The 17,133-nt window shown below is 41.7% G+C and overlaps 2 protein-coding genes across 3 annotated transcripts; one reads left to right on the plus strand and one right to left on the minus strand.

Moving 5' to 3' along the window:
- Nucleotides 1-251: 251 nt before the first annotated feature.
- LOC123761208 (glutamate receptor ionotropic, delta-1-like) lies at nucleotides 252-2,258 on the plus strand. Its single transcript, XM_045747153.2, has one exon. The coding sequence runs from the start codon at nucleotides 381-383 to the stop codon at nucleotides 1,956-1,958; it is 1,578 nt and encodes a 525-aa protein (XP_045603109.2). The 5' UTR covers nucleotides 252-380; the 3' UTR covers nucleotides 1,959-2,258.
- Nucleotides 2,259-3,115: 857 nt separating this feature from the next.
- On the minus strand, nucleotides 3,116-15,105 carry LOC123761062 (chitooligosaccharidolytic beta-N-acetylglucosaminidase). 2 transcript variants are annotated; one of them, XM_045746947.2, is made up of 6 exons: nucleotides 14,975-15,105; nucleotides 9,801-9,892; nucleotides 7,966-8,893; nucleotides 7,450-7,596; nucleotides 6,498-7,019; nucleotides 3,116-5,772 (listed from the first exon to the last, which is right to left on the minus strand). In XM_045746947.2, the coding sequence occupies exons 1-6, from the start codon at nucleotides 15,068-15,070 to the stop codon at nucleotides 5,596-5,598; spliced, it is 1,962 nt and encodes a 653-aa protein (XP_045602903.1). In that variant the 5' UTR covers nucleotides 15,071-15,105; the 3' UTR covers nucleotides 3,116-5,595. The 2 variants fall into 2 exon arrangements, with proteins under 2 accessions (XP_045602903.1, XP_045602905.1); XM_045746949.2 differs by lacking the exon at nucleotides 14,975-15,105 and adding an exon at nucleotides 11,629-11,811.
- Nucleotides 15,106-17,133: the final 2,028 nt, after the last annotated feature.

Consider the following 17,133-nt stretch of genomic DNA (forward strand, 5'->3'; position numbering starts at 1 on the left):
AAGTCCAAAATAAAGCCAAGTATATGAAGTTTTACCTCGTAAAACCTGTCCCAGTTTGAGTTAGGCTGTCCATCAAAGACATCCAGCCACAATATTCAAGAATATTGTGAATATTCGCAATATTCCTGAATAAAGAGTGTTCAGGGATATTCTAGAATACTCACAATGTTCAAGAGTAACGTTAATTCAATGCTGAAGTAACGTTATTCTTGTATATTGTGGTCACTGGGACCCGGCCAAGTGACCTCCAGTTAGGTAAATGCTATGAAGAACGATAATCATTTTAACGTTATTCCTTTTCTCAGATATACACACTGAAGGAGGAGGTGCTGTTGAGGAAGGAGACCTGGAGATCATCTCCCTGTGATGTTTATATCTTCATGCTAATGGAGGGAGACGCGTTCATCCGTCATGCTAATGTTAGCCATTATCACGTGTCCACCGCCAACCATCAATCCCCCCACGCCCTCTGGAACTACCACGCCTACTACATAATTCTTCTCGTCCACTCTGGAAACGCCACTCTCAAGCCCTCAGACGTAGCAAAACTTTACAACTTGAGGAAAACTGAGAAATTACTGATCTTACAGCAACGAGAGAATCATCTGGTGGCCTGGACCCACCAGCTTTATTCCCCCTCGACCAAGCTAACATTTCTTGACATCTGGAGCGGCGGAAAATTCCGGAGAGGCGGGAATCTCTTCCCTGAGAAGCTGGTTGATATGGAAGGAGTTGTCTTACGTGTGGCCACTTTTTATCATCCTCCGAGCGCTATCTATGCCCGAGACGATCACCAGAATATTGTCAGCACGGCGGGAATTGATATTAGAGTTGTGGAAACACTTGCAAAGGCTAGAAACTTTTCTGTTGAATATATTGATATCAGCCTCGAAGAAATGTGGGGGTTTGAGCTACCTAACGGCACATGGGTCGGCCTGGTCGGAAGAGTCTATTATGAGTTGGCAGACATTGGTTCCTGCAACCTGTACTTAGAGAGGCACTATTCGAAAAAAGTTGATTACTCAACTCCTTATAACTTCGACCGCGGCTGCTTCGTGGCTCCCTCCCCCAAGCCACTGTCCGGCTGGAAGTCTCCTGTGATGCCATTCACCTGGGACACGTGGAGCTCTGTGGTCATGGCTCTGGGAGTGGGCGGTGGCCTCCTGTATCTTGTGGCCGCTCTCAGCCACAGTCCAGAGTCAGCAGAGTTCCGAAGTCTTTCTTATGATTACCTTTACATCCTGGGCGCCTTAACAATGCACTCACTCAGAATTGTACCATCGAAGGCACCGATGCGATTGTACATTGGGTTTGTGTGGCTCTTTTGTCTCATCATCGCTACGGCTTACTCTGCCAATTTGGTGGCTTTTTTATCCTTTACTCCAATGACAACACCAATCAACACATTGATCCAGGTATCAAGAAGTGGCCTGAGTATTGGCAGCTACGCCTTCTGGAAGGCCCAGTTTGCTGAATCCACTGATCCAGTTGTCCATGGGTTTGCTAACGTTTTAAGAACTGACTTGAACTATTATTATCTCTTTAACTTGGTCGAAGATGGGAAATTTGCCCTCATCGATAGCGTTAACTATATAAACTTTGAGATTAGAACACGCTTCACGTATGGCAGTCATGCATCTATCCGAGTGGTGCCGGAGTGCCTCAAGCCCTACAGCATCGGTTTGGCCTTACAGAAAAACTCCCCGTTAAAGTCTCACTTCGACAGACTCATCTTGCAGATTTTGGAGTCAGGGGTAAATTATAAGTGGCAGGAGGAAGCGGTGGCCTACATCAGAGCCCAGTACACCAGCAAGCGGCCCCATTTACAAGAGGAATCACACAACAAACCTCTCAACATGGTACAATTCCAGGGAGTGTTCTACATGTATGTTGTCTTGTGTCTGCTTTCGGCAATAATTCTGGCAATGGAAATTGCTGTTGCCTCACGAGGATGCTGAAACACACATCCTCAACATGCATCAGCTCCTACGATGACCCACCCAATAAGTAAAATAATATAATCTATTACATGATATTAATGTATGAGAACTACGGATATTGTACTTTTAACTTTTGTTATTCTTCACCAAAATTTAAAAATTTTATTAAACTTTAAATTAGAATGAATGATAGAATAATGTACCAGTTGAACCTTATATGTTGTTGCATAGAAAAAAAATTGTATCAACATAGGTAAAATTTAATGTAATTTTCCTTGCTCTAAAAGCTATATTATAGCCGCTTACTTCAAATAAAAATATTTTCCGAGCATCAAAGCTGAGTGGTTATCTTCTTGAAGTTATCTTGAGATGATTTCGGGGCTTTAGTGTCCCCGCGGCCCGGTCCTCGACCAGGCCTCCACCCCCCAGGAAGCAGCCCGTGACAGTTGATTCCTGTCATCTGCTACCATACTAAAATATTAAATCTCTCTCTCTCCTTGTTACATTTAAGGTAGATATATATAATATATATATATATATATATATATATATATATATATATATATATATATATATATATATATATATATATATATGTCGTACCTAATAGCCAGAACGCACTTCTCAGCCTACTATTCAAGGCCCGATTTGCCTAATAAGCCAAGTTTTCATGAATTAATGTTTTTTCGTCTACCTAACCTACCTAACCTAACCTAACCTAGCTTTTTTTGGCTACCTAACCTAACCTTACCTATAAATATAGGTTAGGTTAGGTTAGGTAGGGTTGGTTAGGTTCGGTCATATATCTACGTTAATTTTAACTCCAATAAAAAAAAATTGACCTCATACATAGAGAAAAGGGTTGCTTTATCATTTCATAAGAAAAAAATTATAGTAAATATATTAATTCAGGAAAACTTGGCTTATTAGGCAAATCGGGCCTTGAATAGTAGGCTGAGAAGTGAGTTCTGGCTACTAGGTACGACATATATATATATAATACTGTATAGTATATATATATATATATATACTGTATTGGTAGAAGTCGTTCTTGTAGACATACGTTATTAAAGTTGGTAGAACGGCTACGATCAATGATTTTCACACAAGTCTTCTCTATATTTCTAATGTTTTTCTTCACTTGAGAAGGAAGTTGAAAAATTAATTCTCCAAAGTTTATTTTACAGTTTTATTAAGGCCTGATGCTAAGAGAAGTGTTATGTTGTCCTTGTCAACAAGTATATATAGATAGATATGTATATAATATATATCACAGCATGTATCATATGGAAGGCAAAACTACATTTCACACCCTTCAGTTCAAATCCAAAACACCTCCATATATACTAGTTTTCAAAAATTATGTCACACAGAACAATATAAAAGATGATTAACATACCCAGCACATAAATTCTTGAGGAAGTATAACTCATGTTAAAGAAGTATGAACTACTTGTTACAAAAGTACGAAACTCTACTTGTTACAGCAGTATAAAATTTGACTTGTTACAAAAAGTATGAAACTTTACATGTTACACAAAGTGTGAAACTCAAGTTATTACCGAAATTAATAGACTCTACTTATAGAAGAATGAAGCTCTATTTGCTATGTAGTGTAAACAACTCTACTTGTTATAGAAAATAGAAAACTATTTTTTACAGACGTTGTAACTTACAACACCCAGAGAACGTACCTCCATGATTCACCCACGGGACACTTCCTTGGAGGTCAGCCCAAGTGACCTCAGATCATCTTACAGTCCTTCTAGTGCTGACTAATAGGTTAGGTGTGCAAAACACTTTTAATTTAAAATTCCTGGTTAGGCTAAATCAGCTGGGAACAAGATCACCCCAAACGCTCTCACAAGATTTGCAACCCACCCACCCCCCCCCCCCCTCTGAAGTGGGGCGTGGCAAGAGCGTGTATATATATGCCGTAGGGCAGTTAAGAGTCAAAAAAAGACAATACGGGCTATTCATGCCCGTGCCACCTCTTGGGTGGCTTAATCTTTATCAATCAATCAATCTAAGAGTCAAAAAGCGCTGGGGGCGGGACATCGGAGTGCACATCCCTGGTCATCACGCTGCATAGGGAGAGGCAGTGAAGTCTCCCGGGTCAGCGAGCAAAGATCCAGGCATAATATGTGTGGATCTTTGATTTTGGTCCATGTAGGATGCATGAACAAGTGCCAGTGTTAAGATAGGGACTTAGAGTTCGGTGAATATCATAATTGTGTCCTAATAAACTCGTGTTAAATTTTCCATCTGTGTGTGTCAATATCTGAGCCTCCCAATACTCAGTATTCAGATTGTTAACAACCGGTCAGTAAGTAAGAACATCTAGAGTAGAACTCTCAAGCCAAGCAAGGCTTCCTGTCTCATTGCCTGACATAAATTAATTCTATGGCACAATGGTGGCAGCGTTCAGTTAATACGTTTTATCTCTGTGTAGCATTTTCATGGAAAGGTACCATATGTTCTGAGTGCAACCATCAGTGGTACACCACATGTCAGTTCGTATTACATTAAATCCAGTGTTACAATCGTTTAATGATCAAGTGTATAGTTTAACTAGTGTTACAAAGTATTACCAAGTGCAACCAATAGGAAGTGTTACTCGGATAGTTCAGTTTCATCAAGGGTTAGTATAATCTAGTGTTATAACGTAGGAAACTATTGTAGAAAGTAGGAAAGTACTTGTTATAGAAAGTAGGAAACTACTTGTTATAGAAAGTAGGAAACTACTTGTTGCAGAAAACAGGAAACTACCTGTTAGAAAGTAGGATATTACATTTCACATGTTGTTACAAAATGGATGAAATTCTACCTGTAACATAAATTATGAAACTCAAATTGTAACAGAAAGCAAGAAACTTTACTTGTCACAAAAAGTATAAAATTCTGCTTGTTACAGAAGTGTGAAATTCTGTATTTAACAGAAACTATGAAATTCAACTTGTTCAAGAAATTTATAGCACTCTATTTGTTACAAAAAGTATGAAACTCTATTAGTTACAAAAATGCGCGAACAGGCTACAGATGCTCCACGAGGCTACAAATGTTATCTAATTAACTCACATTAGACAATTAAAAGTATATATATAACAGTTTTCATTGAAATACTTATAATCCTGACAATTTATGTGGCTATATGTGGGAGTAACAGCGAATGATTTACAGTAATAGATGCTTGTAGTAGAATACTGCATTCTGTGTAGTAGAATATGTGGGAATTAACTGGCACTTCTAAACAGGAATAATGTTGTATCAGCACCTTGCGACGTCACTGGTGGTTGCCCACAGAAACGGGAGAACTTCCTTCTGTTGTTCTAAAGTTCATCACACTGAACCGATCTTTCTAATATCACCATTTTACAAGTTGCCATTTAAAAGAGGTGTTTGATCTGGCATGGTCTCTATTAATTAACAGCTTACAGAGGCTTTTTATGACATCACTTTTGACAGCTTAAAGGTACCAGATGCTTTCGTTCTTGTGATATCACCGTTCACGGCTTACAGGTAACAGAGGCCTCGGTTCACCTGATGCCAGTTTATGACAGCTCAAAGGTGCCAGACGCCTTCGTTTTGGTGACATTACCGTTGACAACTTACCGGTAACAGATGCCTCTGTTCTGCTGATATCACGAATGACAGTTTAAAGGTAACAGAAGCCTTCGTTCTGGTGACACCATTGGGGTTGGATTCTCTCCGCCATGACGCCCCTCTTGACTAGCCGTTGTCGGTGGTGGATGAGTCGGGCTTCAGCGGCTTGCCAGGTGCTGTCGGGGTTGGTCCACAGCCGCTCCGCCAGAGCTGACCCGCGCGGCCACAGCTGAAGAATATCCACACACTTTAGGGGACAATACATAACAGCAATGGTTCATGTATAAATTACACACTTTATCAACCATAAACATCAATGTCAAATTATATCAACCATTTATGGATCATTGGTTTAAATATAACTTAGACTTCTGTACATGTTTAGGCGGATACACGTCACATTATACACAAAACAGTTCGCTTACGAATTTTAAAGCCTATCTAACCTAACATTGCCTAACACTTAAGGTAACCTAACCTGATCTACTCTAACCTAAACCATCTTAACTCAGTTTAACCTAAGATAATAATAATTCATTGTGTCGGGGGGCAGGAAGCCAGAATGTATTTATTCATACACGTTAGGCTTTCATCATGCCCCCTCCCCAAGGTCGAATTACTAACCCCGCCCAGGATGCAACCCAACAACAAGCTGACTAACTCCTAAGTACCTACTCACTGCTGGGTGAACCGAAGCATTAGGTGAAAGGACATGTACCCAACCATTGCTGTCCGGCCCGGTATTCGAACCCAGATTGTGCGCCGAGAACGAACCAAACTGTACTACCGGAACACTTAAGCTTGAATATCCTAACTTAATAATATATATTCGGTTTTAACAAACTGTAAACGAGCTATGTCGAATCGCCTTGTGTACGAGTTAACCCACAATATTCTTTATATTAAATCTATATTTTTTCCTGTCTAAGTTCACAGTGTAACACGTTCATTTACCTTAGAATCCACTGCAGTGTCGTCGGCTTGTTCGGTCCACAGAGCTGCCTCTCCTCCAAGTATGAGGTCTGGGTGTGAAGAACCGGTCTGGCTGATGGCTAAATCGTAAGGGCTGTTTTCGTATACCTTCTGCCAGCCCTTGTAGGGGCTGCACCAATTGTTACCATCGCCTACCCATGCCCCCATGCCACAGTCCAAGTACCACGCGTCGTAGTTGCTAAATATCACACGGAAATTCTTATTCAGAAGTTCTCCAATAACTGGGTCGTCCCCAGTGGACCAGATTTGAATGATATACTGAGAATTGTTGAGAAAGCGGTCGACGCGCCCCGCCTCCGTCAAGTGTGATGTCCATAGGATCCCAGGGACCTCCTTGCCACCGTTAGCGGAGGTCAGGAGCTGGCGTGACTTTTCTTGGAAGATTGCCCACTGCTGGTAGTAAGAGTCGCTTTCTAACCCAAAATTGTTGCTGTTCATCCAAGTTACTATTTCCTCCGTTGTGTTCCAGCAGTTGAGGTTCACCTGAAGCATAATTTCATTGTGAGAAATTTACATTTTAATTTGAAATAAACGAATCATGCAGTAATGATTTTAAAACTACTGGAAAAAACAATTTTTGTCTAATGAGGCAAAATGCTTCTTCTTTAATCGAGTGATAAACACATGGAACAGTTAAACAGGATATAATACAGTGTGGCACAGTAAAAACATTCAAACTTTGATTAGACAAGCATTTACCAAGTCACCGACTCCCCATATCCATAACTGAATAAACTCTCCACAAACAAACATACTAGTTTGCATCTAATGGTCTGTTGCCATTTGGATTTCCTTGTAATCCTTTTTTTTAATCTTTTGAAAAGTGGATTCCTTTTTCCTCCATGACGACCAGTATCGCTCATTTTGAAACTTATTATAAGCTAATGTGTATTTACTAGAATCATTTCCCAACCTCATCGCCGCCGAAGTGGAAGAGATCGATGGGGCTGAAGAGCTGAACCATCTCGTCGTAGAGCTGGCCTAGGACCTTGTACATGTTGGGGTTGGCCAGGTTCAGCTGCCCGCATGGTGGCTCTACACAGAAGGACTGCCACGGCTCCTGATACAAAATTAAACACATTATTCAACATTTTAAATACAACATTATATGTAATAATTTTTTCACCTTAAAGGTAATTTTGTTTATAAGAAGGTTTGGTTTATGTTTGACATGATAACTGAATGAATATTTCTGGACTATTTGTTGATGTGAATTCATTGAAATAATGTTGTGAAAATGATTGGTTCTATATTCCCTAACAAGGAGATTTAACTAAAAAAAACTTTCATTATTCTACTTTCCTGCAACCAAGAAATGATTTTTCGATAGAAAATGAGCCAAATAGATTGGAAGAGTTAGCGTCTGAAACAGGAATCTGATCTTAAGGAGACAAAGGCATATAATTAACATTTGAAAGGCTATAATCACCTTGTTGACGCAAACAGCCAGCTTTCCCAAATTTGCTTCCTTTTCTGCCCACTGCCACCCGTTGCCCACATGTGCTGGGGCATCGAACTCGGGAAGGACTCTCACGCCCCGCACCCGGCCGTATTCCACCAGGTAGCGAACATCCGCCGGATAGTACACCTCACGGGACGAGTAGGCGCCGTAGTAGGCCATGTTGGGTAAGGTCTCAAGGTACAGAGGGAAGGAATGGGTGTCAGTGATGTGCCAGTGGAAGGTGTTTAGCTTGTTGGCCGCCATGGTATCAAGAGTCCGTCGAATGGACTCCACACTTATGTAGTTACGGGAAGTGTCAAGAATAATTCCACGGTATTTGAAGACTGGTGCGTCGGTGATTGAAGCAGTGGTGACGATCATAAGAGAATCTCGGTTCTCCTGGAAGTCCACCAGCTGCGACAAGGTCTCGAGTGCGTGGCGGGCACCGAAGTACGTAGGTGCGACAATTGATGCCTTAGTGATATCTCCCGAAGTCTGTACTGACAAGTCGTAGGACTCGTCGGTGTCCAGAGTGACCCGTGTCTCTTCACCAGACACCACCACATCAATTTGGAGAGTGTGGGCCAGCGTGACCGGGTCCCAGGGACCATCCCAGGGAGCAGAACCATCGACATAATCCGGATGATACCGCTGCAAATTATCCTTGAAAATTCCGATCGCCGTCTCTAGCAAAGCGCAAACTTCTCCGGCACAGGCGGTGGTGTGGGTGACGTTAGAAGGGAGGAATTCTACCACACTGCTTCCCAGGACAGCTGTGGTAGGCCGAGGCCAGAGGACGCCGTAGGCACCACAGGTCAGCTTACAAGTGTTGAGTGTCACCAAACCCTCAAGACCTGAGTTATCTTCTTTAATACACTGCCCAGCATCGCACCTGTACCCCCAGGGCGATGGTAACCTGAATGGAAAAAACACAAACGCTATATATACGCAGAGAACAAGTCACAATAACGTTGGTGAAATAAATAACACAGCCCATTAGACCTTCAGTTCCCTTTATTATCTTAGATAAATTTTCATGCTTTGCTTCTTCACTTACCATTCACCACCTTTCACCTCACCTTCCCTCGTAACTCTCCGACTCCTCCTTGCCACGACTTAATCTAGGACGACTTTATAAGATTCCAAAACGTTTTTATAAAGGTTTAGGAAGACATCTTAAAAGGTCCAGGACACTTGATAAAGATCCAGGACGACTTTTTAAGATTCCAGAACGGACCGAAACGTTGTCACTATCATTTAATGTTTGACTTGGGTTTTGAACATGTATCTTTGATAGGACACAAACAAGCGATCTATGATGAGCCCTTCCGACAACCTGTGACCCCCACTCACTATTATATTGAGATATACTGACAAATATATCGAAATATTAACAATGATGTTAAGATATAATGACAATTATATGGAAATATTAAAGATTATATTGAGATGTAATGACAATTATATGAAAATATTAAAAAATATGTTGAAATATATCGAAAATTATACTGAAATGTTAAAATTATGATGAAACATATTGATAACTATTGATGGATCTAGGCTCTTGTGTGAGGTCCGTGCGGACGTTTGAGTCTCCCGTGTGTGATCTAAGTTTAGACGTAAGGTCATTGAAAGGTTAAAGGCTCATGTATAATGTTAATACAGGGGCAACGACTCCCATCTGAGACTATGTAGGGTTAGAAGTCCCATCTGGGACTTCTTAGGGCTGAGACTCTCATCTGGGACTTCTACGGTTAAGATTCCCATCTAAGACTACTTAGTGGTTAAGACTTACATCTGAGACTACTAAGGCTAAGACTCACGCGAAGAAGTCCGTAGCAGCAGAAAGAGCGAAGGAGAGACTCCCAACCAGAGCAACAGCCCAACACACCTCCAGCGCCTTCGTCATCGTCTTCTGCGGATAAGAAAACAAATAAGATTCCTAATTAGATCCTAAAGTCACTTTCCAAATTAGATTCCTATTAGATCCTAAAGATTAGATCCTAAATTAGATCCTAAATTAGATCCTAAATTTACATCCTAAATTAGATCCCAAATTAGATCCTAAATTAGATCCGATTCCAAATTAGATCCTAAAGTCACTTTCTGCTTTAGAAAAAGAAAATCGATAATGTGCCAAAAAAAATTTTTTTTAAATGCATATTATAGTTCCGTTCCTATAATCAGGAATAGGAAACCTGTTAGACTTATATCGAGATCCCTAAAGGTTAACTGCTGACCTTCCCCAGGATGCCACCCACAACAGTTTCCTAACTCCCACGAACCTTTTCACTGCTGGGTGAACAGCGGGATCAGGTGTAAGGTTCCCTTACGTCGGAATACTGACCTGTCCCATGATGCAACCCGACTGTCCTGATCACCACGCTACCCAGCTCGTTCTCTGCATTTGCCACTCCGTACAAAATGCGACTGTTGTGCCTGACCAGAAACAACCGAACCTTAGCAACCCACCTAACCCATAAAGATCTATACAGAGAAAACGTTAAGCTTGAAGCTGTTGCCTTTTGTGTGAGTTAAATTGTAGCTTGTTAAGCTTGAAGCTTTTGCCCCTTGTGTGAATTAAACTATAGCTTGTTAAGCTCGAAGCTTTTGCCCCCTGTGTGGGTTACATTATGACTTGTTAAGTTTGAAGCTTATGTGAATTACGTTGTGGCTTATTAAGCATGAGACTGTTGATCTATTGATCTGGAACAAATCAGCAATTCTGTACTAAGAAAGGTTGAAGTGCTTGACTTTTCCTGGTATGGGGGTGGAGCAGGTTGTGGGGGTGAGGGAAGGTTATGCTCCTCCCTTTGTATTCGTCTTACCGTTAAACTCTCCTTGTATTTCTTTTCCTACCACCATTTTGCACTTGAATTCATCTTCCCTTTCACAACCTTTGTATTCTATTACTCCTCACCCTTTGTATTACTCACCCGCTCTCCTTTTCCATCACTCTATTAAGGCTCCACTTCTACTTCCCTCTGCACTCCCTTCTTTTCACCTCTCTCCCTCTACCTCTTCCCCCTACCCCTTTCATCCCTCTCCCCTTCCCCTTCCATTTATCTCCCTCTCACCTCTTCCATCCTTTTCTTCTTACATCCCCCTCCCCTCCCACCTTCCGTCCCTCTCCCACAGTCTTCCATGTCCCCTTAGCTCAGGAACGAGCATTGTTGCATATTTTATTGTTTTTTAGTTTTGTTTTCTTTCCTTAGGAAGGGTTCCATTCTGGGGCAGACAACTCAATAATGGGTCTGACTGAGGATGTATACAGCTGTTGCCTTCCCTTCATCCTGTACTATATTTGAGGTCTTCTTGGTCTAACTCCTGTCCTCATAACCTTGCATTTGCCAGGGTTAAAGTCTAGTAGCCATTTCTGAGACCAACTCTGGAGCTTGTTTAGGCCATCCTGTAGTGGTTTGCAGTAGTCCTCAGTTCTGATTCGCCTCATTAGCTTGGCATCGTCAGATAACTTGGATAAGAATGAGCTTACTTCCTCTTCTAGCTCTTTTACATATATTAGGAACAAGATGGGCTCTATAGTACCTACTCTTGAGGTAATCCAGTCGTTCTAATAATAATTCTAATATTTCCTCTTATTATGACTGCCTTCTTCCTGATAGGTACCCTTTCGCCCTCTTTAGTACTTTCCCCGATACACCAACTGTGCTTGATGTGTGTGACTTCATTACGACGTCGCAATGCTCATGCCGGTACAGGTTATAGATCCTTGTGCGCTGTCTCCGCCCTCTCTCGTGTCGGGAGACGTGGCGCAGAGAGTGAAAGTGTAGGAGGCAGAGCAAGGTTACCTTCCCCCAGCGACGACGCCTTCTCCTCACCTCACACCTTCTCTGGGGAATATAAATCAGCTATCCCATGGCCGAGTAACGTTTAATCAACGTTACGTTCTCAACGTTGATTTTTGGCTACATTAGCATCCTCATTAGGCATAATATCCAAGAGTAACGTTGAATCAAAGCCAATTCAACGTTCATTTAACATTAATTCGTTTCAGTTTCATTCATCATCGAACCAACGTCACTCCTGGATATTGTGCCTACTGGGCTCTCTCTATCCCATACATTCCATACCGTCCTTCCCCCTTTTCTCCGTCTCCTACAACAGTCCAAAAAAATGAAGCTTTAGTAACTCAGGACAACATTAGATCAATGTTAGTTTAACATTACCCCTCAGCAACGTGTACCTGCTGGAGGTCTAATGCAGTGAGTAAAACGTCTTCCAGCAACGTCTAATCAACGCTCCTTCAACCCCAGTGGGCGCAGTACCCCAAGAGTGGCGTTGGTTCGACGTAGAATCAACGTTAATTCAACACTGAATCATCGTCACACTTGGATACTGTGTCCATTGGGGTAACATCATTGCAAAATATGCGGGAAGGAATGCGTCTAGTCATCAAGTTAAATTCTTCCTAGTGGGCTCAGTGTCCAAGTGCAACGCCGATTCAACGTCATCAACGTTGAATTGCCGTTAATAACGTTGATTCCGTGTGGAACCAACGCTACGCCTGGATAATGTGGCCTCTGGGCCTTGAACTGGCACCATTTGTCCGCCCTCCTGGTCTATAATTCATTTTTCCATAGAATCAATGTTTAAACATTTAATAATGAATTATAGTGATGGAGGAGTCATGTGTGTAATCAGTAAAGCATACGGTGAATTATAGTGATGAAGAAGTCGTATGTGTATTCAGTAAGGCACACGATGGATTACAGTCATGGAGGGGTCATATGTGTAAAGCATACGGTGGATTAATAGTACAGAGTTGTCAGGTGGATGTGATTCAATAATGCATATGGCATAACAGTGAGAATAACAATAGGGAGGTGCATCATAGCGGTACCACCTTGTCCTCTCGCCTAATAACTCACATTTTGACGCAATCGACCAATTCGATAGAAAGTCCAATGTATTAGAACAACTTGAAGCACCGTAATAGCATCGATTAGTATAGCATCGGCTTTAATAGGTTAGGTGGGTTACTTGGGTTCGTAAGTTTCTGATTAGGCAAAACAGTTGCAGTTTTAATGCTTTTGGTTAAAAACAATGGTTACTTCTGTCGGAGTGAGAAATACAAAGGACGTGCTGGGAAATTGGCTGCTTTTTATGCTTACTTTTGAATAAAGTAAAGGTTGAGTATGTTGACCAAACCACACACTAGAAAGCTTAGATTTCTTCGACGTTTCGGTCCGTCCTGGACCATTCTCAAGTCGATTGTGATGAGGGAAGGAGACGAAGGTAATAAATAAGCATGAGAGAGATGAGTACAAGGAAATCTTTGAGGAATCTTAGATTTCCTCAAAGATTTCCTCTTAGAGGAATCTTAGATTTCCTCTTAGAGGAATCTTAGATTTCCTCTAAGATTTCCTCTTAGAGGAATCTTAGATTTCCTCTTAGAGGAATCTTAGATTTCCTCTTAGAGGAATCTTAGATTTCCTCAAAGATTTCCTTCTACTCACCTCTCTCATGCCTATTTATTGCCTTCGTCTCCTTCCCTCATCACAATCGACTTGAGAATGGTCCAGAAAGGACCGAAACGTCGTCGTCCCTTCACTTTCTAGTGTGTGATCTGGTCAACATATTTCAGCCACGTTATTGTGACTCCTCGTCTGCATAAAGGTTGAGTAATTCCCAAGTGCATTAATAAGTGGCGTATCAAAATTAGTTTTGATTTCACGTCGTGTAGTGAGGTGTTACTACACAGGGGTGTGGCAACGGTGGTCCCTCCGGTCATTGCTTCCTGTCTCTCATACACAACACACAATTGCTTAGACTCTACTCATGGCAAAGACGTGAGAAGAAAGACAAAACAACCAGAGAAGACATATATATGGAGGGACAGGAAGAGAGAGCACGCAAATATGAAGAAAATGTATGATAAAATATAAACAAGGTCATCAAGAAAATATAGGAACAAAGAGGGAGAAAAACAAGAGTAGGATGAATATGGTCCAGGACAGTCATCCACCAATATTCAGTATAAAAAAGAAATGTCATCTAAAACTATAACAATCAACAAGAATTGCACCATTATACGCCACTATTTAGTTATAGATTATGTGACAAAATCCACCGGGAATTAGAGACTTTGTGATAACCTGCCAATGTGTAAACACCAACATTTATTATAAAATTTCCTGTGCAGTTGTCGTTCAGTTCTTGGACCCGTTATTGATGTATATTTTAAACTGTGTAACTAACTCATCAAGACTGCAACCTTTACCACTACCACCCTTGGGTTGGAAACCATGCAACCCAACCACTTGGGTTGGACGGTAGAGCGACGGTCTCGCGTCATGTAGGTTGGCGTTCAATCCTCGAGCGTCCAAGTGATTGGCCACCATTCCTTTCCCTCGTCCCATCCCAAATCCTGATCCCTTCCAAGTGCTATATAGTCGCAATGGCTTAGCGCTTTCTCCTGTTAATCCCCCCACGGGTTGGAGATGGGGTCCACTATCACTCACACGATGTCTATAGGGGGTTCACTAATATTCATAGGATTTGTATGGGGTCCACTACCACTTACAGGAAGGGTATGAGGGTTCACTACAACTCAGAGGATTTGTATGGGATCCACTACCACCCACAGGAAGGATATGGCTTTCACTATCATTCACAGAATTGGTATGGGATCCACTACCACCCACAGGAAGGGTATGGATTCCACTATCACTCACAGAATTGGTATGGAGTCCACTACCATTCACAGGATGGGTATGGGTTCCACTACCACCCACATGAACAGTATGAGGTTCCACTACCACCCACATGAACAGTATGAGGTTCCACTACCACCCACAGGATGGGTATGGGGTCCACTACCACTCGCAGCATGGGTTTGAGGTCCACTAGCTACCATACACAGCATGGGTGTGGGGTGGGTAATAGGTGAACTAACATATATTCACTTGTGTTTTCTTGTAAACAAATGCAATATTATATAATACAATTATGGATATATAAAAGGGGAGCAGCTCACCTGAGACACACCGGGGCACGAGCAGATGATATAGTGGCGTCCCCAACGACGGCCAGCGGGTGACTGGAGCCTCGTACTCGGGTCCTGTGTAGTCATTCATGCACCTCTACCCTCCCCCCCTCCTCCCCCTACCACCACTCGAATCAAACTGTCTCAACCCCACCCCCCAATCATATTGTCTCAACCCCACCCCCCTAACCATACTATCTTAACCCCACCTCCAACCATACTATCTCAACCCCACCCCAATCATCCTGTCTCAACCCTCACCTGAAGTCTCTCTGGTACCTGACAGAGAATGAGGATTGGTGTGAAGTTTCCTTTGTTATTTTAGAAGCTTTCTTACAATCAAATTTTCTTGCTAAAATTTTCCTGTTTCATCACTCCAGGGGGCCAGGATTTATCAATCATTTATGCAGTCACTTACGAAACCTGTACATCTTTCCTCAATCATGGCAGCTTTGTTTACATTAAACAGTTTACGAGCTCCGAAACACTATGAGGTTGTTAATAACAATAATAACCTTGTGTTGTGACGTTTCCAAGCTTGTAACGTGTTTAATAAATGTAAAGAAATCCGACATAATTAAGGAAAGATATGCATGTTTCGTAAGAAGTTGTGTATATGCTTGATAAATCCTAGCCTCTGGAGTGATCAAACAGGAAAATGTTAGCAAGAAAATTCAATAGCCGGAAAAATAACAGAGAAGGAAATCGCACAATTACATTCCTTTTTTTTTAACATAGTCGGGAAGTATAAGAACTCAGAACTGCTGACTCCTGTTAGCAGACTAAGAGCTGTCCCTTCCCATAGCTCATGGTAAGCCTTACCCTTACTGGTTTTCCCTGGAACACGACCCGCCAATCATATATCAACTGGGTACCCAATCAATGCTCGGTGAACAGAGGAGTATGATAAAAAATTGACGCCTAGTCAATCCTCCCTGGACAGGATACGAACTCAGGTCAAATTGCTCGCGAAGAGCGGGGGAAGTGTGTTACCACTGTACCACAGGGACATTCATTTTCAGGTACCAGAGAGGCTTCAAGTGAGAGATTAATATGAGAACCTTAGATGGGAAGTTTTCAGATGAGAGGTTCCCAGGAAGTTTTTAGAAATCTCTAGGAAGTTTTCCGATGAGACTTTTTCAATGACGTTTTCACATGGGAGGTTCCATGAAAGTTCTCAGAGGAGAGGTTTTCGTGATGTTTTCAAGTGGAAGATTTCCAGGAAGGATTTCGGTCTAAGGTTCCTATGGCTTCATGTGGATGTTTCCAGGGGGAGATCATTCCAGTTCCGGTTCTCCTGAAGGCCAGTCACGATGCCCTTCAGTGTTAAATCTTGACCAATTTATGCCTTGGGATCTCCTGTGTTGCAACTGGGGACCTCTTATGTTGCATTTTCGACTCTTTTTGTTGCATTTGAATCTCCTTTGTTCTATCTTGGATCTCTTGTGTTGCATCTGTGACAGTATTGGATCTTAGACCTATTATGTTGTGTTTGCAACCTTCTGTCTTGAGTTATGGACTCATTGCATTGAACTGGTAACAGGGTGTGCTAAATCGGGGACCATTTATGCAATACCTGATCCCCTTTGAACTGTCTAGGACCTCTTGTTCTCTTCATAGAACCTCCGCTTCTTTTGAGACCCTTTGTATCCTCATGAAACCACTTGTGTTATAACAAGAACTTCCTATATTATTTAAGTGTGTTAACCGTTAAGCTGCTAAAAATGTTCATTAATGTTTAAGTTGTTAAACACATTGTGCTTTGTTAATTATGTTAATAATCATTGAAGTGTTGACAATTAGTAAAATTATGTTATGCTTATGAGTTACAGAAACCAAGAACATATCTGTTGTTAAAATAACCTCAAAAGAAGTACATATGAAAAGACAATCTTACAGTTAATGGATTAGTTTAAAGAGTAATTGAAATCCCTGGCTATATGTGCTGCTTTTGGGAGTATGCATTTGCCTGCCATGCATGTCTAAGGACATTGTGATCTCACGTGTGATCTCAGACACCTGAGATCACACTAGATGTCTGGCAACACTTGTCTTTCATTTGGTGTTGGGCTTAAAGCCAATCAACCTACGGAGAGCTACTATGGCCACCACAATAGTTTACTGACCATCCAGCAAGTATACTTTATCCC

Source organism: Procambarus clarkii, chromosome 41, assembly GCF_040958095.1.
Source record: "Procambarus clarkii isolate CNS0578487 chromosome 41, FALCON_Pclarkii_2.0, whole genome shotgun sequence".
Taxonomy (NCBI): domain Eukaryota; kingdom Metazoa; phylum Arthropoda; class Malacostraca; order Decapoda; family Cambaridae; genus Procambarus; species Procambarus clarkii.